At 37.8% G+C, this 20,676-nt stretch overlaps 5 protein-coding genes and 1 long non-coding RNA gene across 12 annotated transcripts in view; 4 read left to right on the top strand and 2 right to left on the bottom strand.

Moving 5' to 3' along the window:
* The window catches only part of LOC111347232 (uncharacterized), a 31,900-nt gene extending 30,343 nt beyond the window's left edge, over positions 1-1,557 (top strand). For all 6 annotated transcript variants that reach the window (XM_022954502.2, XM_088762888.1, XM_088762889.1 and 3 more), the window contains one exon: positions 852-1,557. In XM_022954502.2, the coding sequence (XP_022810237.2) occupies positions 852-974 (123 nt within the window). In that variant the 3' untranslated portion in view covers positions 975-1,557. The remainder of the gene's footprint in view (positions 1-851) is intronic.
* LOC111318965 (uncharacterized) lies at positions 1,254-3,660 on the bottom strand. The gene is made up of 3 exons (XM_022921814.2): positions 3,496-3,660; positions 2,789-3,127; positions 1,254-2,461 (listed from the first exon to the last, which is right to left on the bottom strand). Exons 1-3 carry the CDS (start codon positions 3,593-3,595, stop codon positions 1,836-1,838), a joined length of 1,065 nt encoding a protein of 354 aa, XP_022777549.2. The 5' UTR covers positions 3,596-3,660; the 3' UTR covers positions 1,254-1,835.
* LOC148729583 (uncharacterized) lies at positions 2,252-8,121 on the top strand. The gene is made up of 5 exons (XM_088762920.1): positions 2,252-2,385; positions 5,900-6,160; positions 6,820-6,912; positions 7,447-7,572; positions 7,974-8,121. Exons 2-5 carry the CDS (start codon positions 6,092-6,094, stop codon positions 8,082-8,084), a joined length of 399 nt encoding a protein of 132 aa, XP_088619046.1. The 5' UTR covers positions 2,252-2,385; positions 5,900-6,091; the 3' UTR covers positions 8,085-8,121.
* Positions 8,122-10,976: 2,855 nt separating this feature from the next.
* On the top strand, positions 10,977-11,667 carry LOC148729582 (uncharacterized). Its single transcript, XR_016002393.1, has 3 exons — positions 10,977-11,155; positions 11,261-11,340; positions 11,610-11,667. It is a non-coding gene; the product is annotated as an uncharacterized LOC148729582 (long non-coding RNA).
* A 1,291-nt stretch (positions 11,668-12,958) lies between these two features.
* On the bottom strand, positions 12,959-15,367 carry LOC148729581 (uncharacterized). The gene is made up of 3 exons (XM_088762917.1): positions 15,203-15,367; positions 14,494-14,832; positions 12,959-14,166 (listed from the first exon to the last, which is right to left on the bottom strand). The coding sequence occupies exons 1-3, from the start codon at positions 15,300-15,302 to the stop codon at positions 13,541-13,543; spliced, it is 1,065 nt and encodes a 354-aa protein (XP_088619043.1). The 5' UTR covers positions 15,303-15,367; the 3' UTR covers positions 12,959-13,540.
* On the top strand, positions 13,956-20,243 carry LOC111347242 (uncharacterized). 2 transcript variants are annotated; one of them, XM_088762921.1, is made up of 5 exons: positions 13,956-14,090; positions 17,461-17,721; positions 18,381-18,473; positions 19,017-19,142; positions 19,544-20,243. In XM_088762921.1, the coding sequence occupies exons 2-5, from the start codon at positions 17,653-17,655 to the stop codon at positions 19,652-19,654; spliced, it is 399 nt and encodes a 132-aa protein (XP_088619047.1). In that variant the 5' UTR covers positions 13,956-14,090; positions 17,461-17,652; the 3' UTR covers positions 19,655-20,243. The 2 variants fall into 2 exon arrangements, with proteins under 2 accessions (XP_088619047.1, XP_022810247.2); XM_022954512.2 differs by lacking the exon at positions 13,956-14,090 and having other exon boundaries at positions 17,387-17,721.
* Positions 20,244-20,676: the final 433 nt, after the last annotated feature.

Raw genomic sequence — 20,676 nt, 5'->3', positions numbered from 1 at the left:
TTGCCCATGGGTGTACGCTGCTGACGTGAGCAAATGCAAAGACTATTTTTCCGCGCGCGCTTGTTTTTTCTGGTCACGTAAGATTTGTTAAATAAAAGGGAACTCTTTAGCTACAATGTGTTAATGTTATGTTATAAAACAAATGGTAAACACCACAGCGTACACTATTGAGTTATGGATGCACTTGGGAGGTTTGCTAAGCACTCAACAAGCTAGAGTCGCTCTCGGCTATCGCCTCGAGCGACTCTTACGCTTCTTTCGTGCTTAGCAACCTCCCGCGTGCATCCATAACTCAATAGTGTACGCTGTGGTGTTTACCATTTGTTAATTGTCTTATCCACCTGGGATATATTTCTTTGAAGATAGTGAAGGAAATTTGGCGTTTTCATCAGGATAAGGCCTTCTGGTTGATTTAACTTTCTATTATTGTCACCCCTTTTCTAGATAACTTAATATAACTGTAAGTACCTCAAAACATGTTAATCACTTCTTGAAAGAACAAAACGTTCTAGATATGGTCTAGTGAGAGCACTCTTTCTGGCAACCAAAACACTTTTAAGATAAAACTTGAAGAAATACGAACAAACCGAGTGTTATGACAGGCTTTTAAACCAAGTCTAAATTCTTTTTTATTTATAGCTGTTTATTCCCGGTTCATTCTCTTAGACATTTCCAAAAGCGGCTTGGCTTACTGTTATTATCAAAGCTTACTTTTTCTCGAACTAGCGCGAACAAGGAAAAAGGTGCATGGTGTTTCTACTTAAGTGCTATCATCATTAGGATACTGATAATTATTGCAATGAAGATTCGCTTATTTGTCTGTTCATTTTTTTGTTTACTTGTTTATGCAGGTTGATCTTGCCGAAATCAAAACAGAATATCAAAAGAAGACAGGAAAGAGTTTAAGGACAGCAGTAGAAAACGAACTAAAAGGAGACCTCGAAAAACTTTTGCTACAGATTGTCGGAGATTAGCATATCAGCAAAATGAATATAACCAGTGTTTGCTCTTGAGTAACAGTTACAAATAGTCGTAGATTTACGCCATACTGAATTGAGTTGAGAAACGGGTCTTGGCAAATTGAACCTCTGCACATATTTGAGAATCTTACAAAATTAGCGGTTTCGTGCCAAATATTAAAAAAACCAAGATGTGATGGTTTTTTATAAATGACTGAAAAGGGAAATTAATCATTTTTATCAACAAATTAGAAATGAGGTCTCACAACAAACTTTGAGAAAATGCACATCAAGTAAAGGAAACGCGAAATTTATTTAATAGTTTTTACCTCACAATTGAAAGAATTGTATTTATTCACACATGCACTTTCTATATTTAGTAACCCTGAATTTTTCAAGGATCTTGTATTGTTCATGCACAGACAAAGCTAAAGCTTCGTACACTTCGTATAAATCATCGCTGTCATTACAATTGTAACATGTAGTTGTAGTCTAAATTCCATACTTTCATTATTTAAATTTAGCGTCATAGAAGAGGTTATATTTTACTTTTCATTGGAAAGTTTTCGAAAATATATAACGTTATATTAGCCTTGCAGTGGTCTTTGACTTATCATTTCTCCCCTTTCAACTTTGTCCTATCGTATCTCCTTTGAGTAATGTAACCTACAACGACACAGTATCTATATTCAAAATGTTTGCACTTGTTTAAAATCAAATTTTATTCCGAGTCACCCAGGTCCGATATTGGGAAACTATTTCCCCTTGTGGGACTGGTAATAGTCAAGCGCAATAAATGAAACGTTTCTCCTTAGTGAGGACTGGGAGATGCATATCCCTTCCCACCCCTCCCATACCCAAACCTATTGTAGTCCTTCAAAACAATGGTAAAGTGATTTGTTTGGACTCCTTCGAGCAACCCCGTGTGGCTGGGAAGAGCGTTACTCTGTTTGAATTCTCATTCACTTTTTCGTCTTGTTTGAGGATACTCTGCAATTGGTCCACCGAAATTTGCCTCGTGTGCATCAATTGAGAATCTTCTTCGTTATTTCCAATCACTGCAAAATTCCCCTTCACGTCTCCATTTTTCAAGTCAATACAACATCCAGCCGTCCATAAAGATACCGGAATAGCTATCGGAGGATCATTAGGAATAAGATAATTGTTTTTAATATTAGCCAACCATGGTTGTCTCTTGGGATCTCTTGGCCAAATCGGCCAATCAGGTTCGGAATGAACGAATGACGTACCAGTTAAAAGGTACAGCTTGCCACCATTTGCGATGCAGTCATTTCTTGCATAAGATCGAATCTTGTTTTCAAACTCAAACCACTCTCCCATGTTAAAATCTGGCCGTTGTGGAACAGCGTTTGTGTAGGTGAAAGTCGAAAGCCATCCCTCGTTATCTTTTCCAGTGCTCGATAAGGTAAGTGCGGGGACTAACTGACCTCGAATGTATGGTAAGCTTGGGTATATTGCATCACTTCCCTGATTTTTAATACCTATTTTTTGTGAGGATAAAAGAAGAAGTTAAATATTTGTGACGAGCGTGAGACAAGAAAGAAAAAAACCGGAATTTCTCGGGACAATTCGACCTTCAGCATTCATTGTTGCTTGCTCTTCCCAACGAACAAGAAAGGTAGACTAGCGTTGCGAGGACCATTTCGTTATTTGTTTTTTAGTTTCCATCAAGAAATGCGTGCATGAAAGCAAGGAAATGAATTAAAAGGATGAGAACCTAAGCCTCTTCTGATTTTGCGGTAGATCCTAACATTTTGAGGATTTCTGAAAAAGAAGAGTAATTTTAGTTGACGATTTTAAGCAAATACCTGGTGTTCTAGCCCACGAAGCTGGGCGCTCTCGGTCTTGGAAAGCAACATCATTGGCTGTTAAGGTGTAAGCTGAAAATACCGCCAGTCCCAAACTTTCGTCAAACATTGTTCCATATCGACTCTCGTGTCTTCCATTTGGCTTCTGACAGATATATCTAATATTGGAATTGTGAGAATTACTTCGTCGGAAACCTTCCGGTGGTTTCTTGCCTGCGAAGAATCTTCGGTAGCAATTTCGGTAAGGCAAATATGAGACTGGTTTTCGCGGGTACCCAGGATAACATTTCTTGACGTGTTTTCCTGTCTTATTCTTTATTCTCAGAGAACGGCAATCATCTAATTAATAAGCAAGAACGATACAAATAACTGTATACTGCATTTAATTCTCAACGATGCTTTAGGATCCTTTAGTGTTGTTGTTTATAACATAGTATAATTATAAACATTGCTTGCGTTCTCTCAACGCCCCAAATTGGTTGCTAGGTCGGCACTTGATGTGGTTCAGTGGCCATTTGATACAGCTATGGGTTTTTCCATCACTATGAAACACGATGGTTCTTTGACCAACCAAAGCGTGTGTAACAAGGCCCACTAGATTTATATGTCTCACGAAAATAGCTTTTCAACAAAAATATAGACTTTCTTATATTTATGTGTCACACCTCCATGACACTCGTGACAAAGTGAGGGAAATGTTATCTTACCTTTGTTTCGACGGCTATGCAAACTCTTAGCCAAAACAGAGGACGTTACCAGCAAGAGTGCGAAGAGCGGGGAAAAGGTCTTAGCAAATACAGCTCTCATTTTGAGTTGGAGTGATTATGGGACAAGGTTTTCCTTGCCTTGGATTTACTTATGGCGTGGCCATGACGCAGTTGATCGAATGGCTGGTTCGAACTCGTTAATGTCTTCCTTAATGACAGTTATTCAAAACATCCGATGCCATTGTTGAGTTAATGGAAGAAACAATGTGATCACCACATAACAGGTGAACAATGTTTGACTTTACTTTACGAGACTCAAAACGAACACCAACAATCGAAGGTATTATATCAGCTTGGTAGATCAAATACACCAGTAGGTGAGTCAGAGAGTCACGGTCAAACACGAATCTACTTAAATGAACATTAAACAAACAAACAATGCCTGTTTTCGAACAACAACAAACATATGAAACATATGAGTGAACTGCGGTTATGAGACGTATATAAGAACGATCCTTCGCAGTAAAGCACTAGCTCAATTGGTAGAGCGCTGCACTAGTATCGCAGAGGTCAGTGGTTCGAATCCCGTACAGGCCTGAAATTTTTTTCAGGTCTGATTTCCACTATTGCTCAAATAGTGCTTTACTGCGAAGGATCGTTCTTATATACGTAAATGCCTGTTTTCATATTTTGAGGAAAAGCAATTTTTTTGAGAAGGGATTATCGAGAAGAAATCATTTTTATTAGCGCTTTTTCCTTCGTAACGGTAAGAAAAGTGTGCTATTCATTAGTCCAGCGAACTACGGAAAACCCTTAATTGTTGGTGGTTCCTGAATTTTTATTTAGTGGGTTTCTAAACTCGTGCATTTCCGGTTTTTGTCTTTATCTTTAGACATAATAACTTTAGTTTCTAATTTTCTAGAAAAATGGTTTATTTAAAGACATGTTCGCTTGATTTTCTATATCTTCTGGGTTTGCAAAAAAGTAAAATGTAATCAAATTTTTGGTAAGAAATGATTGATTCGAGGAAACACAAAAATTTTTCTCAAATTAGAAGTTGTGGAACGTTGTCAAAGGTCTCGTTTATGACCATCTAGATTTGAGTGTGGGGGTGAGGGGGGTGAAGGGGGGGTGAGGTGGGGGTGGAGCTCGACAAGGAATGGCTTCACTGAGGAATGGGAGGCCTTCAAAATGTCCGTGTGGTTTCTATGGCAGACCTTGATTTTCCAATATCTAAGGAAATTACTGCCTCCATTTTCTCCATACTCCACTTTCAAATGTATTTGGCCTGTTCGATTGAGCCCATCTCCCAGACAAGCAAAGGGATCATCCGATTTAAAAGTGCTCAGAGTTTACTGAGGACAAAAAAAAATATTGGTGCACAACAAAACCAGTTCTGAACTCAAATGATACCATTTCTAAGATTTCGCAAAAACTGCTCAAGTATGGGCGCTAGATTTAGGTCTGAGCGCGTCCTTTAGTTATGTCTGCATATTGATAGACGCTTTGCACACCTGCCACTGAAAAAAAAAAAATTAATGAAGGTTGTTGTCTTTGGTCAATCGTTAGAAGAACTGATGACGGAGACAGTTGACAATTGTCAGGAGTATGCTGCAATTTCTAGGGAGTGGGAGGAATTTCCGCGGGAACGACACGGATATTGTTGGAAACATGATACTCTCTAACATTCTATAATGCATGGATAAACAATATTTGGCGCCGATTTTTTATGCGAGTCTCGTGCGCTTCCTGTGAGTCTTCTTTCGTTTCCTGAAAGTGTACATTTGTCTTTTACCAATTGTCAGTCTATGAAAATACTTACTGATTCAATACTACTTTAGACGGATATTTCTCTTTTCAAATCCCTTTGTTTACTATAATAAATATCCAACCATAAATATTGTGTAAATTTTAGGAATAAACAGAACCTAATTCATGTGGACAAGTCAATCATTTATATATTGCTTCTCAAAGTGCCGGAAGTGTGCAGCATAGTTTTCTGGCATTACTTATTACAAACTCCAATATTTGAATGACAATGTAGATTTGTGAAGTTTATTTATGAAATGCTCCGGTTTCTACAGATACAATCGATTAAGGGGCCGACCATTTAACTTTTGAGGGGGGGGGGTGGGTGATTTTGAAAAAAAATTTCCTGCAAGCGCTTGTTGAAAGAAAAAAATTGCATGCAGCCCAAATGTAACAGGAAAAATGTACCAAAAAAATCGGAAAAAAATATCCTGCACAGCAGATTGCTAGAAAAAAAATTTCTTGATGACCAGAATGACCCACCCCCCCCCTCAAAAGTTAAATGGTCGGCCCCTAAATGGATTAGCGAGGACTATGGTATTGTCTGAAGATTGTTTAAACTTATTTGGGTTTTTCACTAATTAAATTACGAAAGGTGATACAGCTACACAAGTTTTCCATCCGCAGCCATGTTGAGGACAGACGTTACTGTTCATATCGCGTTTGGGTGCTAAACAAAGCGAGAAGTTTATCGGCAGAGGTATTTCCGTGCTTTTAGGATCAATTTCAGGAAATAATTACAACTTCGCGAGCATTGTCAATCCAGTTGCCAACGGACGTGACAAGGATGGCACAATCTGGGAACATCTTGGAGAAGAAATGGCAGCAGATGACTTACGCAAAACACCGACAGAGAGTATGTACATTAACTCAATTGACTCAATTCATCTTTCATCTGAGAGAGACACGATTTGTAAAGGAATTCTGTCGGCATTATGACAGTCTAAAGAGGTTGTAATTTCGTGTAGATGTTTCGGTGTTTGTGTTAAGTAACAACAAGCAAACCTTATAATGTCAAGAGTTTTTATCTACTTTGGAAAAGTCAAGGAGAGGGTCTGTCTTCAGAAAAGAACAGAGCTTTATTTAAGATATTAACACAATACTACTGTAGGTCATGGATCTGCAAATTGGCTTTTGTGATTCTTTCCTTACTTTGTTTACTTTGTTAATGCAGTTGTGATTGTGGTTTACCATAAGATGTTTTTGGAGTCCTACTGCTCGAAAACACGTCTCACCTTTGAAAATTATCGTTAAGGAATTGTTTTCGTACAAGTTCTACTTGACGTGCTTACCAAATATTTGAGTCATTTCTCAAAACAAAGGAATCTACGTTAGATTTCGAACCTCCAGATTTACGCAATGTGTGCGCGCTTAGCACATACAGAAACCTTATCGCATGTCGGCAAGCACTAAAAGGAACTTAAATACGTTAATTGCATATGTCATTGACCGGTCAAAGCCTCATTCAGTCTTTTCATAGTTAATGTATTTTAAAATGTATTTTTTATCCTGCAGCTTAAAGAGACGAAATCGACGTTAAAAGGAGAAACCTCGTTACAGTTTAACGACGAAGAGGCCCAATTGCAAATGAGAGTCAGGCGGATTATGGTGAACTTTGTCAATTTTCCATCGAATTTGAAAAATAACTCGGGACAACATTGGTTTTAATTTGTCTCTTTTGCTCTGTGATTGTTCTAAAATAATCACGCTACACTCTCAAGTAATCATCACAATTCGCTGCAAACTTATCATATATCGCGTTTTAGTTACTTGTTTTACCGCACTTCAGGAAGTTTGCCTGTGTTTACTTTGAGTTCTAATTGGTTGTTTGGTTGTTTGTCAGTTCTTCCTTTTCTCCTGATTGCCAGAGGCTTTGTCAGCGCCAGCAAGACTGGACAATGAAAATTTGAATACCCACACATGTCACTTTTCTCAATACTAATTTAACACAGTGTTAAAGTGGTGTGGATTACAATTGAACAAGATATTTTGGAAGTCTAAAGAAAGACCGTTAAACAGAGTTCATATTTACAGTAAATATGGGGGGTTAATTCCAGGAATTCTCGTAAGCGACTGCACTCTTTGACTCTCTTCGTCAATCACTGATGAATGTTTATTTTCTCTGGTCCTCTTTCGTTACAGGCCGAAGAGCAAAGACAGGCTGTAATCGACAAACAAAACCACAAGCTGCTGCAAAGAATTGTTGATATCATGACATCGAAAAAGAAGAGATTTCCCGTGACGAGTACCAACGAGACAAAGAGGAAGGTATAACGAATTGTCTGGAGGGTCATCCCTTGAGGCAAAGAGATTAAACAAGACTTAATAGGCCGACCTGAATGTTTATTACAACCTTGTGCACTTAAAAGATTTCATCTGGCAAATTCTTAAAACCAAATCCATAAGAAGACGTCTATTATAGTTCGAATTTGGATTGTTCGGAGAATGGAATATCTTCGGATGAGGCGTTATCTAATAACCAGGTCACGCCGAATATATACAATCGCTCAGTATTGATACGCTATGCGGACCTATGTTAGTTAGGTGGATTCGTTACTTTTTACCCGGCCCGAAAACGGAATTTCTCCCCAGCTTGAAATTGTGTTTTTAAGTTTCAAGTAGTTGCGCTTAGATTTTGTATTATGAGTTGTTCATTTAATGTTTTTCAGGTCAGTAAACCAGGTCAAGCAGCGGAAAGCTCAACAGCAAAACCCAAACAAAGTATCGTGAAACTACCAGCGATTAACGGTTCTTCATCAGTGAATGGTTCGAAGCCCTAAACCTCTATAGCACCAATCAACTGTGGGAATATCCCTTTTTACAAAAAAAGGATTATTAGAAAACATTTATAAAGAATAGAATCATTGATGTTTTCGCTTTCTGTTACCCTGAAATCCTTGCCACACCTGTATCTCCCAGTGTAAACATTTTACTACCAAGTTGTGGTAGTAAACTTTGAGATCTGTTTTGCGTAGCCTCAGTCCCGTGATCCACGTTGACCATCTTTCAGTCAGCCTACAAGCCTCGAGATAAAGAAGATGGCGGCTCAATTTAAGAGAATTTCAAACAATTTGTTACATTTATTGTTTCGCGTTAAGTCAGAACAGTATCAGGCTACATTTCACACATATACTGGGTCGTTGCTTAATAAAATATCATTGGCAGGAAATCAGTACACAGCGCTTAAAGCTAACAAGTCCATTACAATCGTTTATCCATGTAGTAAAAACAAATTACATTAATTTTACGTGGACAAAACAAACACAACGATACGTTAGATCTTAACGTGAAATAATCATTGTCTAGAATGAATGAAGTTTTTCATAATGATTGAATATAATTATCATAAGATAAAGAATATCAACAAAAGCAAGGTTTTATGTCTCTTTTCTGTCCAAGATGCACCGAAAACGCTGAAGTGAACTTTCCTTTTTCTCTGCTTTCTCCCCTCACTCTCTCCCTCTCTCCCCCTCTCTCTCTCCCCCCTCAGGCTCTCTGCGCATTTCAGCCCGTGTCACGGGCTGGTCTGAAAATTGTCTGACGGCATTGCCACTTAGCGTTCGCGAGACGGCAAAAATGAGAGATTCGTGACATGAGAGGAAGAGTCTCTTTGGTCAATACCAATTTTAATAAACATTAGCATCATTCGTCTGGTTTGTGCGCTACGAGGTTGAATATAGCAACGATCCATAGCGTTTGAAAAGTAATCCGGGCTTACCGTAGTCTTCCTCGCTTCACACTGCAATTGGATCGAGTGGAAAATTCACGTCACTCTTCAAGTCCAACCGATGTTTACAGCCAATTCTAACTCGGTCGCTTGCTCTTTTGCCCCTCGCTTTAGACGATGTGCATGTCCTTAGTTCTTATTGGCGTCCTCTGATATTTTCCTTTGCTTACTGATTGGTCGTTTTACATGATTACTTTGTTTACAAATGTTTAGCAACATAACTGTGCTGTGCGAGGACGGCAGAGCTAAAATTTTCAGCAGCTGAGGTTGTCTCATCTGAGATTCGTGGTGAATTTTTTGAGAAGTATTGATGAGCTTGCCCACTTCAAACTGTGGCCATTCTTGCAGTTGTATATGTAGCTCTGCCCTTCATAATAATAATGGAAACTTTATTTGTGTTTTTAAATGTACATTTGTAAATCTCACTACGTATAGGCAATTTACAAATGCTGCTCGAGATTGGCTTATTCAACACACACAAAAAAATCAAAATTGCATCAAATCTGGGTTGTCCCAATTCCTATTTCTACAACAAAAGACGTAATATGTTGCTCTAATAGCTATATTCATCATTTTCTTGATTATGTAAAGTTGCTGCTTTTTGTCAATGCCTATGTCATTCATAATAATAATAGGACGTAAAGACAGCAGAGTGACAATAACTCTCAAAAAAGAAACAACAACTTTGAGTTTAAATTTACAAGACATGTTTCGACATTCTCATGTCATCTTCAGTTGCAAATGAGCATTTAACTGTTGTACATTTGAATTTAAATTAAGGTACGTTACAAACTACGTGTCAGGGCTTACGTTACATTTGAATGTTAAAAACGCGAAAGATGTAAATAGCGCGCGCTTGACTAGATCAAAAAATAAATAGATAAATAAAAAAAAATGATAAAAAAAATATATAAAAAAAAAAAAAATAAATGTAATAATGATAAAAATAAATTAAAAGACCAAGGAACAACATAATTAAAAGGAAAGAGACAACTCTAGATGTTTCAATTGCTGATTAAAGATAGGTTTTTCCCACTTAATATGCAATGCCTCTTTGATCTTAATTTGGTATTTTGAAGCGGCAGAATCTAAGATCGTGAAACATTCAGTATCACAAGACTCAAGACAGGCCCATTCAGTATCACAAGAGTCAAGACAGGCCCATTTTTTCCATCTTGGGTCATAGACAAGATCATTTACAGGTATCTAGCGAAGAAAAAGAATCCTCCTACTGGGCAGAACGCCTCTTCTAACTCCAGTAAACCTTCTGCGCACTATTATAAACTTCCCTATATTGGTCGGTTTTCGAACATCGCTCAGACTAAGTTAAGACAACTACTCAAACGTTATTGTAGAGCTGATTTAGATATTAAGTTAGTCTTCAGTACGTTTAAACTCAGAAACATGTTCAGTGTGAAAGATTCAGTACCGCTAGGTCTACGTTCGCGTGTCATATATAAATTTTCATGTGCTGGCTGTAATGTCAGTTATATTGGTGAGACCACTCGCCACATTTGTACACGAGTTCGTGAGCACCTCTTGTCGGACAAAACTTCGCATATTTACAAGCACCTGCAATCATCAAGGGCCTGTTTTGACTCTTGTGATACTGAATGTTTCACGATCTTAGATTCTGCCGCTTCAAAATACCAAATTAAGATCAAAGAGGCATTGCATATTAAGTGGGAAAAACCTATCCTTAATCAACAATTGAAACATCTAGAGTTGTCTCTTTCCTTTTAATTATATTGTTCCTTGGTCTTTTAATTTATTTTTATCATTATTACATTTATTTATTTTTTTTATATATATATATATATATAATTTTTTTTTATTTATCTATTTATTTTTTGATCTAGTCAAGCGCGCGCTATTTACATCTTTCGCGTTTTTAACATTCAAATGTAACGTAAAGGTAAATGCTCTTAATCCTTCGTGTTGTGTAAGCGCAAATAGCTACGCTTTCCACATGAAAATGCGCGCTTGGATTTCTCTACATTTTGTGCTTAATAAAGACCTAACATGTCCATCCAGATCAGGTATTTTCAGTTCTTGCCTTAAACCTAATTTGCCGGCTTTACTTCTTACAGGAAATCCAAGAGATCAAATCCACTTTTAAAGAAGGTAGCTATGTTTGTTTTTGTCCTCTTATTTTGAAACCCTTCTGCAGAAGGTAATGTTCTTTAATGACTACATGACAAAAAAAATCACATATTTTCCTTTCAACAGTTCATGGAAAGAAACTTGTGGAGGAAATCAAAAGTGAAACTAGTGGGGATCTTCAATCCACTCTAATAAAATTAGTGGAGGTAAGATGCGTTCTTCTCTTTACTGAAAATACATCATAGCTGTCGATATTGCTTGCTTAACGTTCCCTCTGTATTTCACCTTTCTTTTTCTTTGATATCTACCTTATTTTTTCTACTTCATTTCACTTTTCACCTTTATATTGTTTTCTTCGTGTGCTGAGAGTGTTTTGCTTTTGTGGCCAAACGAAAAAGACACCGAAAAGGAATAAGCTATCACCAAGAATGTACATTATAAATCAATACCTTGAATATTACTTACCTTTTCACAGGGACAACGTAGTACTTCAGAAAAGGTCGATGAAGATCTTGCTTATGAAGATGCCACAAAACTTTTGGAGGTTAGTATAAAACAATGTTAGTGTATAGGATAAACTCATTCGATAATCAGCAGTTTCTTGTTTACTGGTCTTTCCAGTTCCTACTGGAATTTTCAGTCTCTTGCTTTGTTATATCTCCTTTCTTCACTCAAACTATCAATTCTCATCGTATACAATGCAAGAGCATTAGTGAAAACAGAAAGTAACAATTATACACACTCAAGAAGCTAGAGTCGCTCTCGGCTATCGCCTCGAGCGACTCTTACGCTTCTCTCGTGCTTGGCAACCTCCCGCGTGCATCCATAACTCAATAGTGTACGCTGTGGTGTTTACCATTTGTTAAATAGTGTACGCTGTGGTGTTTACCATTTGTTAATTGTCTTATCCACCTGGGATATATTTCTTTGAAGATAGTGAAGGAAATTTGGCGTTTTCATCAGGATAAGGCCTTCTGGTTGATTTAACTTTCTATTATTGTCACCCCTGTTCTAGATAACTTAATATAACTGTAAGTACCTCAAAACATGTTAATCACTTCTTGAAAGAACAAAACGTTCTAGATATGGTCTAGTGAGAGCACTCTTTCTGGCAACCAAAACACTTTTAAGATAAAACTTGAAGAAATACGAACAAACCGAGTGTTATGACAGGCTTTTAAACCAAATCTAAATTCTTTTTTATTTATAGCTGTTTATTCCCGGTTCATTCTCTTAGACATTTCCAAAAGCGGCTTGGCTTACTATTATTATCAAAGCTTACTTTTTCTCGAACTGGCGCGAACAAGGAAAAAGGTGCATGGTGTTTCTACTTAAGTGCTATCATCATTGGGATACTGATAATTACTGCAATGAAGATTCGCTTATTTGTTTGTTCAGTTTTTTGTTTACTTGTTTATGCAGGTTGATCTTGCCGAAATCAAAACAGAATATCAAAAGAAGACAGGAAAGAGTTTAAGGACAGCAGTAGAAAACGAACTAAAAGGAGACCTCGAAAAACTTTTGCTACAGATTGTCGGAGATTAGCATATCAGCAAAATGAATATAACCAGTGTTTGCTCTTGAGTAACAGTTACAAATAGTCGTAGATTTACGCCATACTGAATTGAGTTGAGAAACGGGTCTTGGCAAATTGAACCTCTGCACATATTTGAGAATCTTACAAAATTAGCGGTTTCGTGCCAAATATTAAAAAAACCAAGATGTGATGGTTTTTTATAAATGACTGAAAAGGGAAATTAATCATTTTTATCAACAAATTAGAAATGAGGTCTCACAACAAACTTTGAGAAAATGCACATCAAGTAAAGGAAACGCGAAATTTATTTAATAGTTTTTACCTCACAATTGAAAGAATTGTATTTATCCACACATGCACTTTCTATATTTAGTAACCCTGAATTTTTCAAGGATCTTGTATTGTTCATGCACAGACAAAGCTAAAGCTTCGTACACTTCGTATAAATCATCGCAGTCATTACAATTGTAACATGTAGTTGTAGTCTAAATTCCATACTTTCATTATTTAAATTTAGCGTCATAGAAGAGGTTATATTTTACTTTTCATTGGAAAGTTTTCGAAAATATATAACGTTATATCAGCCTTGCAGTGGTCTTTGACTTATCATTTCTCCCCTTTCAACTTTGTCCTATCGTATCTCCTTTGAGTAATGTAACCTACAACGACACAGTATCTATATTCAAAACGTTTGCACTTGTTTAAAATTAAATTTTATTCCGAGTCACCCAGGTCCGATATTGGGAAACTATTTCCCCTTGTGGGACTGGTAATAGTCAAGCGCAATAAATGAAACGTTTCTCCTCAGTGAGGACTGGGAGATGCATATCCCTTCCCACCCCTCCCATACCCAAACCTATTGTAGTCCTTCAAAACAATGGTAAAGTGATTTGTTTGGACTCCTTCGAGCAACCCCGTGTGGCTGGGAAGAGCGTTACTCTGTTTGAATTCTCATTCACTTTTTCGTCTTGTTTGAGGATACTCTGCAATTGGTCCACCGAAATTTGCCTCGTGTGCATCAATTGAGAATCTTCTTCGTTATTTCCAATCACTGCAAAATTCCCCTTCACGTCTCCATTTTTCAAGTCAATACAACATCCAGCCGTCCATAAAGATACCGGAATAGCTATCGGAGGATCATTAGGAATAAGATAATTGTTTTTAATATTAGCCAACCATGGTTGTCTCTTGGGATCTCTTGGCCAAATCGGCCAATCAGGTTCGGAATGAACGAATGACGTACCAGTTAAAAGGTACAGCTTGCCACCATTTGCGATGCAGTCATTTCTTGCATAAGATCGAATCTTGTTTTCAAACTCAAACCACTCTCCCATGTTAAAATCTGGCCGTTGTGGAACAGCGTTTGTGTAGGTGAAAGTCGAAAGCCATCCCTCGTTATCTTTTCCAGTGCTCGATAAGGTAAGTGCGGGGACTAACTGACCTCGAATGTATGGTAAGCTTGGGTATATTGCATCACTTCCCTGATTTTTAATACCTATTTTTTGTGAGGATAAAAGAAGAAGTTAAATATTTGTGACGAGCGTGAGACAAGAAAGAAAAAAACCGGAATTTCTCGGGACAATTCGACCTTCAGCCTTCATTGTTGCTTGCTCTTCCCAACAAACAAGAAAGGTAGACTAGCGTTGCGAGGACCATTTCGTTATTTGTTTTTTAGTTTCCATCAAGAAATGCGTGCATGAAAGCAAGGAAATGAATTGAAAGGATGAGAACCTAAGCCTCTTCTGATTTTGCGGTAGATCCTAACATTTTGAGGATTTCTGAAAAAGAAGAGTAATTTTAGTTGACGATTTTAAGCAAATACCTGGTGTTCTAGCCCACGAAGCTGGGCGCTCTCGGTCTTGGAAAGCAACATCATTGGCTGTTAAGGTGTAAGCTGAAAATACCGCCAGTCCCAAACTTTCGTCAAACATTGTTCCATATCGACTCTCGTGTCTTCCATTTGGCTTCTGACAGATATATCTAATATTGGAATTGTGAGAATTACTTCGTCGGAAACCTTCCGGTGGTTTCTTGCCTGCGAAGAATCTTCGGTAGCAATTTCGGTAAGGCAAATATGAGACTGGTTTTCGCGGGTACCCAGGATAACATTTCTTGACGTGTTTTCCTGTCTTATTCTTTATTCTCAGAGAACGGCAATCATCTAATTAATAAGCAAGAACGATACAAATAACTGTATACTGCATTTAATTCTCAACGATGCTTTAGGATCCTTTAGTGTTGTTGTGTATAACATAGTATAATTATAAACATTGCTTGCGTTCTCTCAACGCCCCAAATTGGTTGCTAGGTCGGCACTTGATGTGGTTCAGTGGCCATTTGATACAGCTATGGGTTTTTCCATCACTATGAAACACGATGGTTCTTTGACCAACCAAAGCGTGTGTAACAAGGCCCACTAGATTTATATGTCTCACGAAAATAGCTTTTCAACAAAAATATAGACTTTCTTATATTTATAAGTGTCACACCTCCATGACACTCGTGACAAAGTGAGGGAAATGTTATCTTACCTTTGTTTCGACTGCTATGCAAACTTTTAGCCAAAACAGAGGACGTTACCAGCAAGAGTGCGAAGAGCGGGGAAAAGGTCTTAGCAAATACAGCTCTCATTTTGAGTTGGAGTGATTATGGGACAAGGTTTTCCTTGCCTTGGATTTACTTATGGCGTGGCCATGACGCAGTTGATTGAATGGCTGGTTCGAACTCGTTAATGTCTTCCTTAATGACAGTTATTCAAAACATCCGATACCATTGTTGAGTTAATGGAAGAAACAATGTGATCACCACATAACAGGTGAACAATGTTTAACTTTACTTTACGAGACTCAAAACGAACACCAACAATCGAAGGTATTATATCAACTTGGTAAATCAAATACACCAGTAGGTGAGTCAGAGAGTCCGGCAAACACGAATCTACTTAAATGAACATTAAACAAACAAACAATGCCTGTTTTCATATTTTGAGGAAAAGCAATTTTTTTGAGAAGGGATTATCGAGAAGGAATCATTTTTATTAGCGCTTTTTCCTTCGTAACGGTAAGAAAAGTGTGCTATTCATTAGTCCAGCGAACTACGGAAAACCCTTAATTGTTGGTGGTTCCTGAATTTTTATTTAGTGGGTTTCTAAACTCGTGCATTTCCGGTTTTTGTCTTTATCTTTAGACATAATAACTTTAGTTTCTAATTTTCTAGAAAAGTGGTTTATTTAAAGACATGTTCGCTTGATTTTCTATATCTTCTGGGTTTGCAAAAAAGTAAAATGTAATCAAATTTTTGGTAAGAAATGATTGATTCGAGGAATCACAAAAATTTTTCTCAAATTAGAAGATGTGGAACGTTGTCCCTGAAGGTCTCGTTTATGACCATCTAGATTTGAGTGTGGGGGAGAGGGGGGTGAAGGGGGGGGTGGGGTGGGGATGGAGCTCGACAGGGAATGGCTTCACTGAGGAATGGGAGGCCTTCAAAATGTCCGTGTGGTTTCTATGGCAGACCTTGATTTTCCAATATCTAGGGAAATTACTGCCTCCATTTTCTCCATACTCCACTTTCAGATGTATTTGGCCTGTTTGATTGAGTCCATCTCCCAGACAAGCAAAGGGATCATCCGATTTAAAAGTGCTCAGAGTTTACTGAGGACAAAAAAAATATTGGTGCACAACAAAACCAGTTCTGAACTCAAATGATATCATTTCTAAGATTTCGAAAAAACTGCTCAAGTGTGGGCGCTAGATTTAGGTCTGAGCGCGTCCTTTAGTTATGTCTGCATATTGATAGACGCTTTGCACACCTGCCACTGAAAAAAAAAAAAATTAATGAAGGTTGTCGTCTTTGGTCAGGCGTTATAAGAACTGATGACGGAAACAGTTGCCAATTGTCAGGAGTATAATTTTTTCGAATAATTTTTTTCAGGTCTGATTTTCCCTATTGCTTAAATAGTGCTTTACTGCGAAGGATCGTGCACATATATGTCAAGAGTATGCTGCAATTTCTAGGAAGTGTGAGGAATTTCCGCGGGAACGACACGGATATTGTTGGAAACATGATACTCTCTAACATTCATGGATAAACAATATTTGGCGCCGATTTTTTATGCGAGTCTTGTGCGCTTCCTGTGAGTCTTCTTTCGTTTCCTGAAAGTGTACATTTGCTGTTTATCAATTGTCAGTCTATGAAAATACTCACTGATTCAATACTACTTTAGACGGATACTTCTCTTTTCAAATCCCTTTGTTTACTATAATAAATATCCAACCATAAATATTGTGTAAATTTTAGGAATAAACAGAACCTAATTCATGTGGACAAGTCAATCATTTATATATTGCTTCTCAAAGTGCCGGAAGTGTGCAGCATAGTTTTCTGGCATTACTTCTTACAAACTCCAATATTTGAATGACAATGTAGATTTGTGAAGTTTATTTATGAAATGCTCCGGTTTCTACAGATACAATCGATTAAGGGGCCGACCATTTAACTTTTGAGGGGGGGGGGGTGGATGATTTGAAAAAAAATTTCCTGCAAGCGCTTGTTGGAAGAAAAAAATTACATGCAGCCCAAATGTAACAGGAAAAATGTACCAAAAAAATCGGAAAAAAATATCCTGCACAGCAGATTGCTAGAAAAAAAATTTTTTGATGACCAGAATGACCCACCCCCCCCCCTCAAAAGTTAAATGGTCGGCCCCTAAATGGATTAGCGAGGACTATGGTATTGTCTGAAGATTGTTTAAACTTATTTGGGTTTTTTACTAATTAAATTACGAAAGGTGATACAGCTACACAAGTTTTCCATCCGCAGCCATGTTGAGGACAGATGTTACTGTTCATATCGCGTTTGGGTGCTAAACAAAGCGAGAAGTTTATCGGCAGAGGTATTTCCGTGCTTTTAGGATCAATTTCAGGAAATAATTACAACTTCGCGAGCATTGTCAATCCAGTTGCCAACGGACGTGACAAGGATGGCACAATCTGGGAACATCTTGGAGAAGAAATGGCAGCAGATGACTTACGCAAAACACCGACAGAGAGTATGTACATTAACTCAATTGACTCAATTCATCTTTCATCTGAGAGAGACACGATTTGTAAAGGAATTCTGTCGGCATTATGACAGTCTAAAGAGGTTGTAATTTCGTGTAGATGTTTCGGTGTTTGTGTTAAGTAACAACAAGCAAACCTTATAATGTCAAGAGTTTTTATCTACTTTGGAAAAGTCAAGGAGAGGGTCTGTCTTCAGAAAAGAACAGAGCTTTATTTAAGATATTAACACAATACTACTGTAGGTCATGGATCTGCAAATTGGCTTTTGTGATTCTTTCCTTACTTTGTTTACTTTGTTAATGCAGTTGTGATTGTGGTTTACCATAAGATGTTTTTGGAGTCCTACTGCTCGAAAACACGTCTCACCTTTGAAAATTATCGTTAAGGAATTGTTTTCGTACAAGTTCTACTTGACGTGCTTACCAAATATTTGAGTCATTTCTCAAAACAAAGGAATCTACGTTAGATTTCGAATCTCCAGATTTACGCAATGTGTGCGCGCTTAGCACATACAGAAACCTTATCGCATGTCGGCAAGCACTAAAAGGAACTTAAATACGTTAATTGCATATGTCATTGACCGGTCAAAGCCTCATTCAGTCTTTTCATAGTTAATGTATTTTAAAATGTATTTTTTATCCTGCAGCTTAAAGAGACGAAATCGACGTTAAAAGGAGAAACCTCGTTACAGTTTAACGACGAAGAGGCCCAATTGCAAATGAGAGTCAGGCGGATTATGGTGAACTTTGTCAATTTTCCATCGAATTTGAAAAATAACTCGGGACAACATTGGTTTTAATTTGTCTCTTTTGCTCTGTGATTGTTCTAAAATAATCACGCTACACTCTCAAGTAATCATCACAATTCGCTGCAAACTTATCATATATCGCGTTTTAGTTACTTGTTTTACCGCACTTCAGGAAGTTTGCTTGTGTTTACTTTGAGTTCTAATTGGTTGTTTGGTTGTTTGGTTGTTTGTCAGTTCTTCCTTTTCTCCTGATTGCCAGAGGCTTTGTCAGCGCCAGCAAGACTGGACAATGAAAATTTGAATACCCACACATGTCACTTTTCTCAATACTAATTTAACACAGTGTTAAATTGGTGTGGATTACAATTGAACAAGATATTTTGGAAGTCTAAAGAAAGACCGTTAAAACAGAGTTCATATTTACAGTAAATATGGGGGGTTAATTCCAGGAATTCTCGTAAGCGACTGCACTCTTTGACTCTCTTCGTCAATCACTGATGAATGTTTATTTTCTCTGGTCCTCTTTCGTTACAGGCCGAAGAGCAAAGACAGGCTGTAATCGACAAACAAAACCACAAGCTGCTGCAAAGAATTGTTGATATCATGACATCGAAAAAGAAGAGATTTCCCGTGACGAGTACCAACGAGACAAAGAGGAAGGTATAACGAATTGTCTGGAGGGCCATCCCTTGAGGCAAAGAGATTAAACAAGACTTAATAGGCCGACCTGAATGTTTATTACAACCTTGTGCACTTAAAAGATTTCATCTGGCAAATTCTTAAAACCAAATCCATAAGAAGACGTCTATTATAGTTCGAATTTGGATTGTTCGGAGAATGGAATATCTTCGGATGAGGCGTTATCTAATAACCAGGTCACGCCGAATATATACAATCGCTCAGTATTGATACGCTATGCGGACCTATGTTAGTTAGGTGGATTCGTTACTTTTTACCCGGCCCGAAAACGGAATTTCTCCCCAGCTTGAAATTATGTTTTTAAGTTTCAAGTAATTGCGCTTAGATTTTGTATTATGAGTTGTTCATTTAATGTTTTTCAGGTCAGTAAACCAGGTCAAGCAGCGGAAAGCTCAACAGCAAAACCCAAACAAAGTATCGTGAAACTACCAGCGATTAACGGTTCTTCATCAGTGAATGGTTCGAAGTCCTAAACCTCTATAGCACCAATCAACTGTGGGAATATCCCTTTTTACAAAAAAAGGATTATTAGAAAACATTTATAAAGAATAGAATCATTGATGTTTTCGCTCTCTGTTACCCTGCAATCCTTGCTACACCTGTATTTCCCAGTGTAAACATATTACTACCAAGTTGTGGCAGTAAACTTTGAGATCTGTTTTGCGTAGCCTCAGTCCCGTGGTCCACGTTGACCATCTTTCAGTCAGCCTACAAGCCTCGAGATAAAGAAGATGGCGGCTCAATTTAAGAGAATTTCAAACAATTTGTTACATTTATTGTTTCGCGTTAAGTCAGAACAGTATCAGGCTACATTTCACACATATACTGGGTCGTTGCTTAATAAAATATCATTGGCAGGAAATCAGTACACAGCGCTTAAAGCTAACAAGTCCATTACAATCGTTTATCCATGTAGTAAAAACAAATTACATTAATTTTACGTGGACAAAACAAACACAACGATACGTTAGATCTTAACGTGAAATAATCATTGTCTAGAATGAATGAAGTTTTTTATAATGATTGAATATAATTATCATAAGATAAAGAATATCAACAAAAGCAAGGTTTTATGTCTCTTTTCTGTCCAAGATGCACCGAAAACGCTGAAGTAAACTTTCCTTTTTCTCTGCTTTCTCGCCTCACTCTCTCCCTCTCTCCCCCTCTCTCTCTCCCCCCTCAGGCTCTCTGCGCATTTCAGCCCGTGTCACGGGCTGGTCTGAAAATTGTCTGACGGCATTGCCACTTAGCGTTCGCGAGACGGCAAAAATGAGAGATTCGTGACATGAGAGGAAGAGTCTCTTTGGTCAATACCAATTTTAATAAACATTAGCATCATTCGTCTGGTTTGTGCGCTACGAGGTTGAATATAGCAACGATCCATAGCGTTTGAAAAGTAATCCGGGCTTACCGTAGTCTTCCTCGCTTCACACTGCAATTGGATCGAGTGGAAAATTCACGTCACTCTTCAAGTCCAACCGATGTTTACAGCCAA

The sequence above is a fragment of the Stylophora pistillata genome, chromosome 6, assembly GCF_964205215.1.
Source record: "Stylophora pistillata chromosome 6, jaStyPist1.2, whole genome shotgun sequence".
Lineage (NCBI taxonomy): Eukaryota > Metazoa > Cnidaria > Anthozoa > Scleractinia > Pocilloporidae > Stylophora > Stylophora pistillata.
Note: the sequence above shows the minus strand (reverse complement) of the source record. Positions and strands in the feature narration are given on the sequence as shown.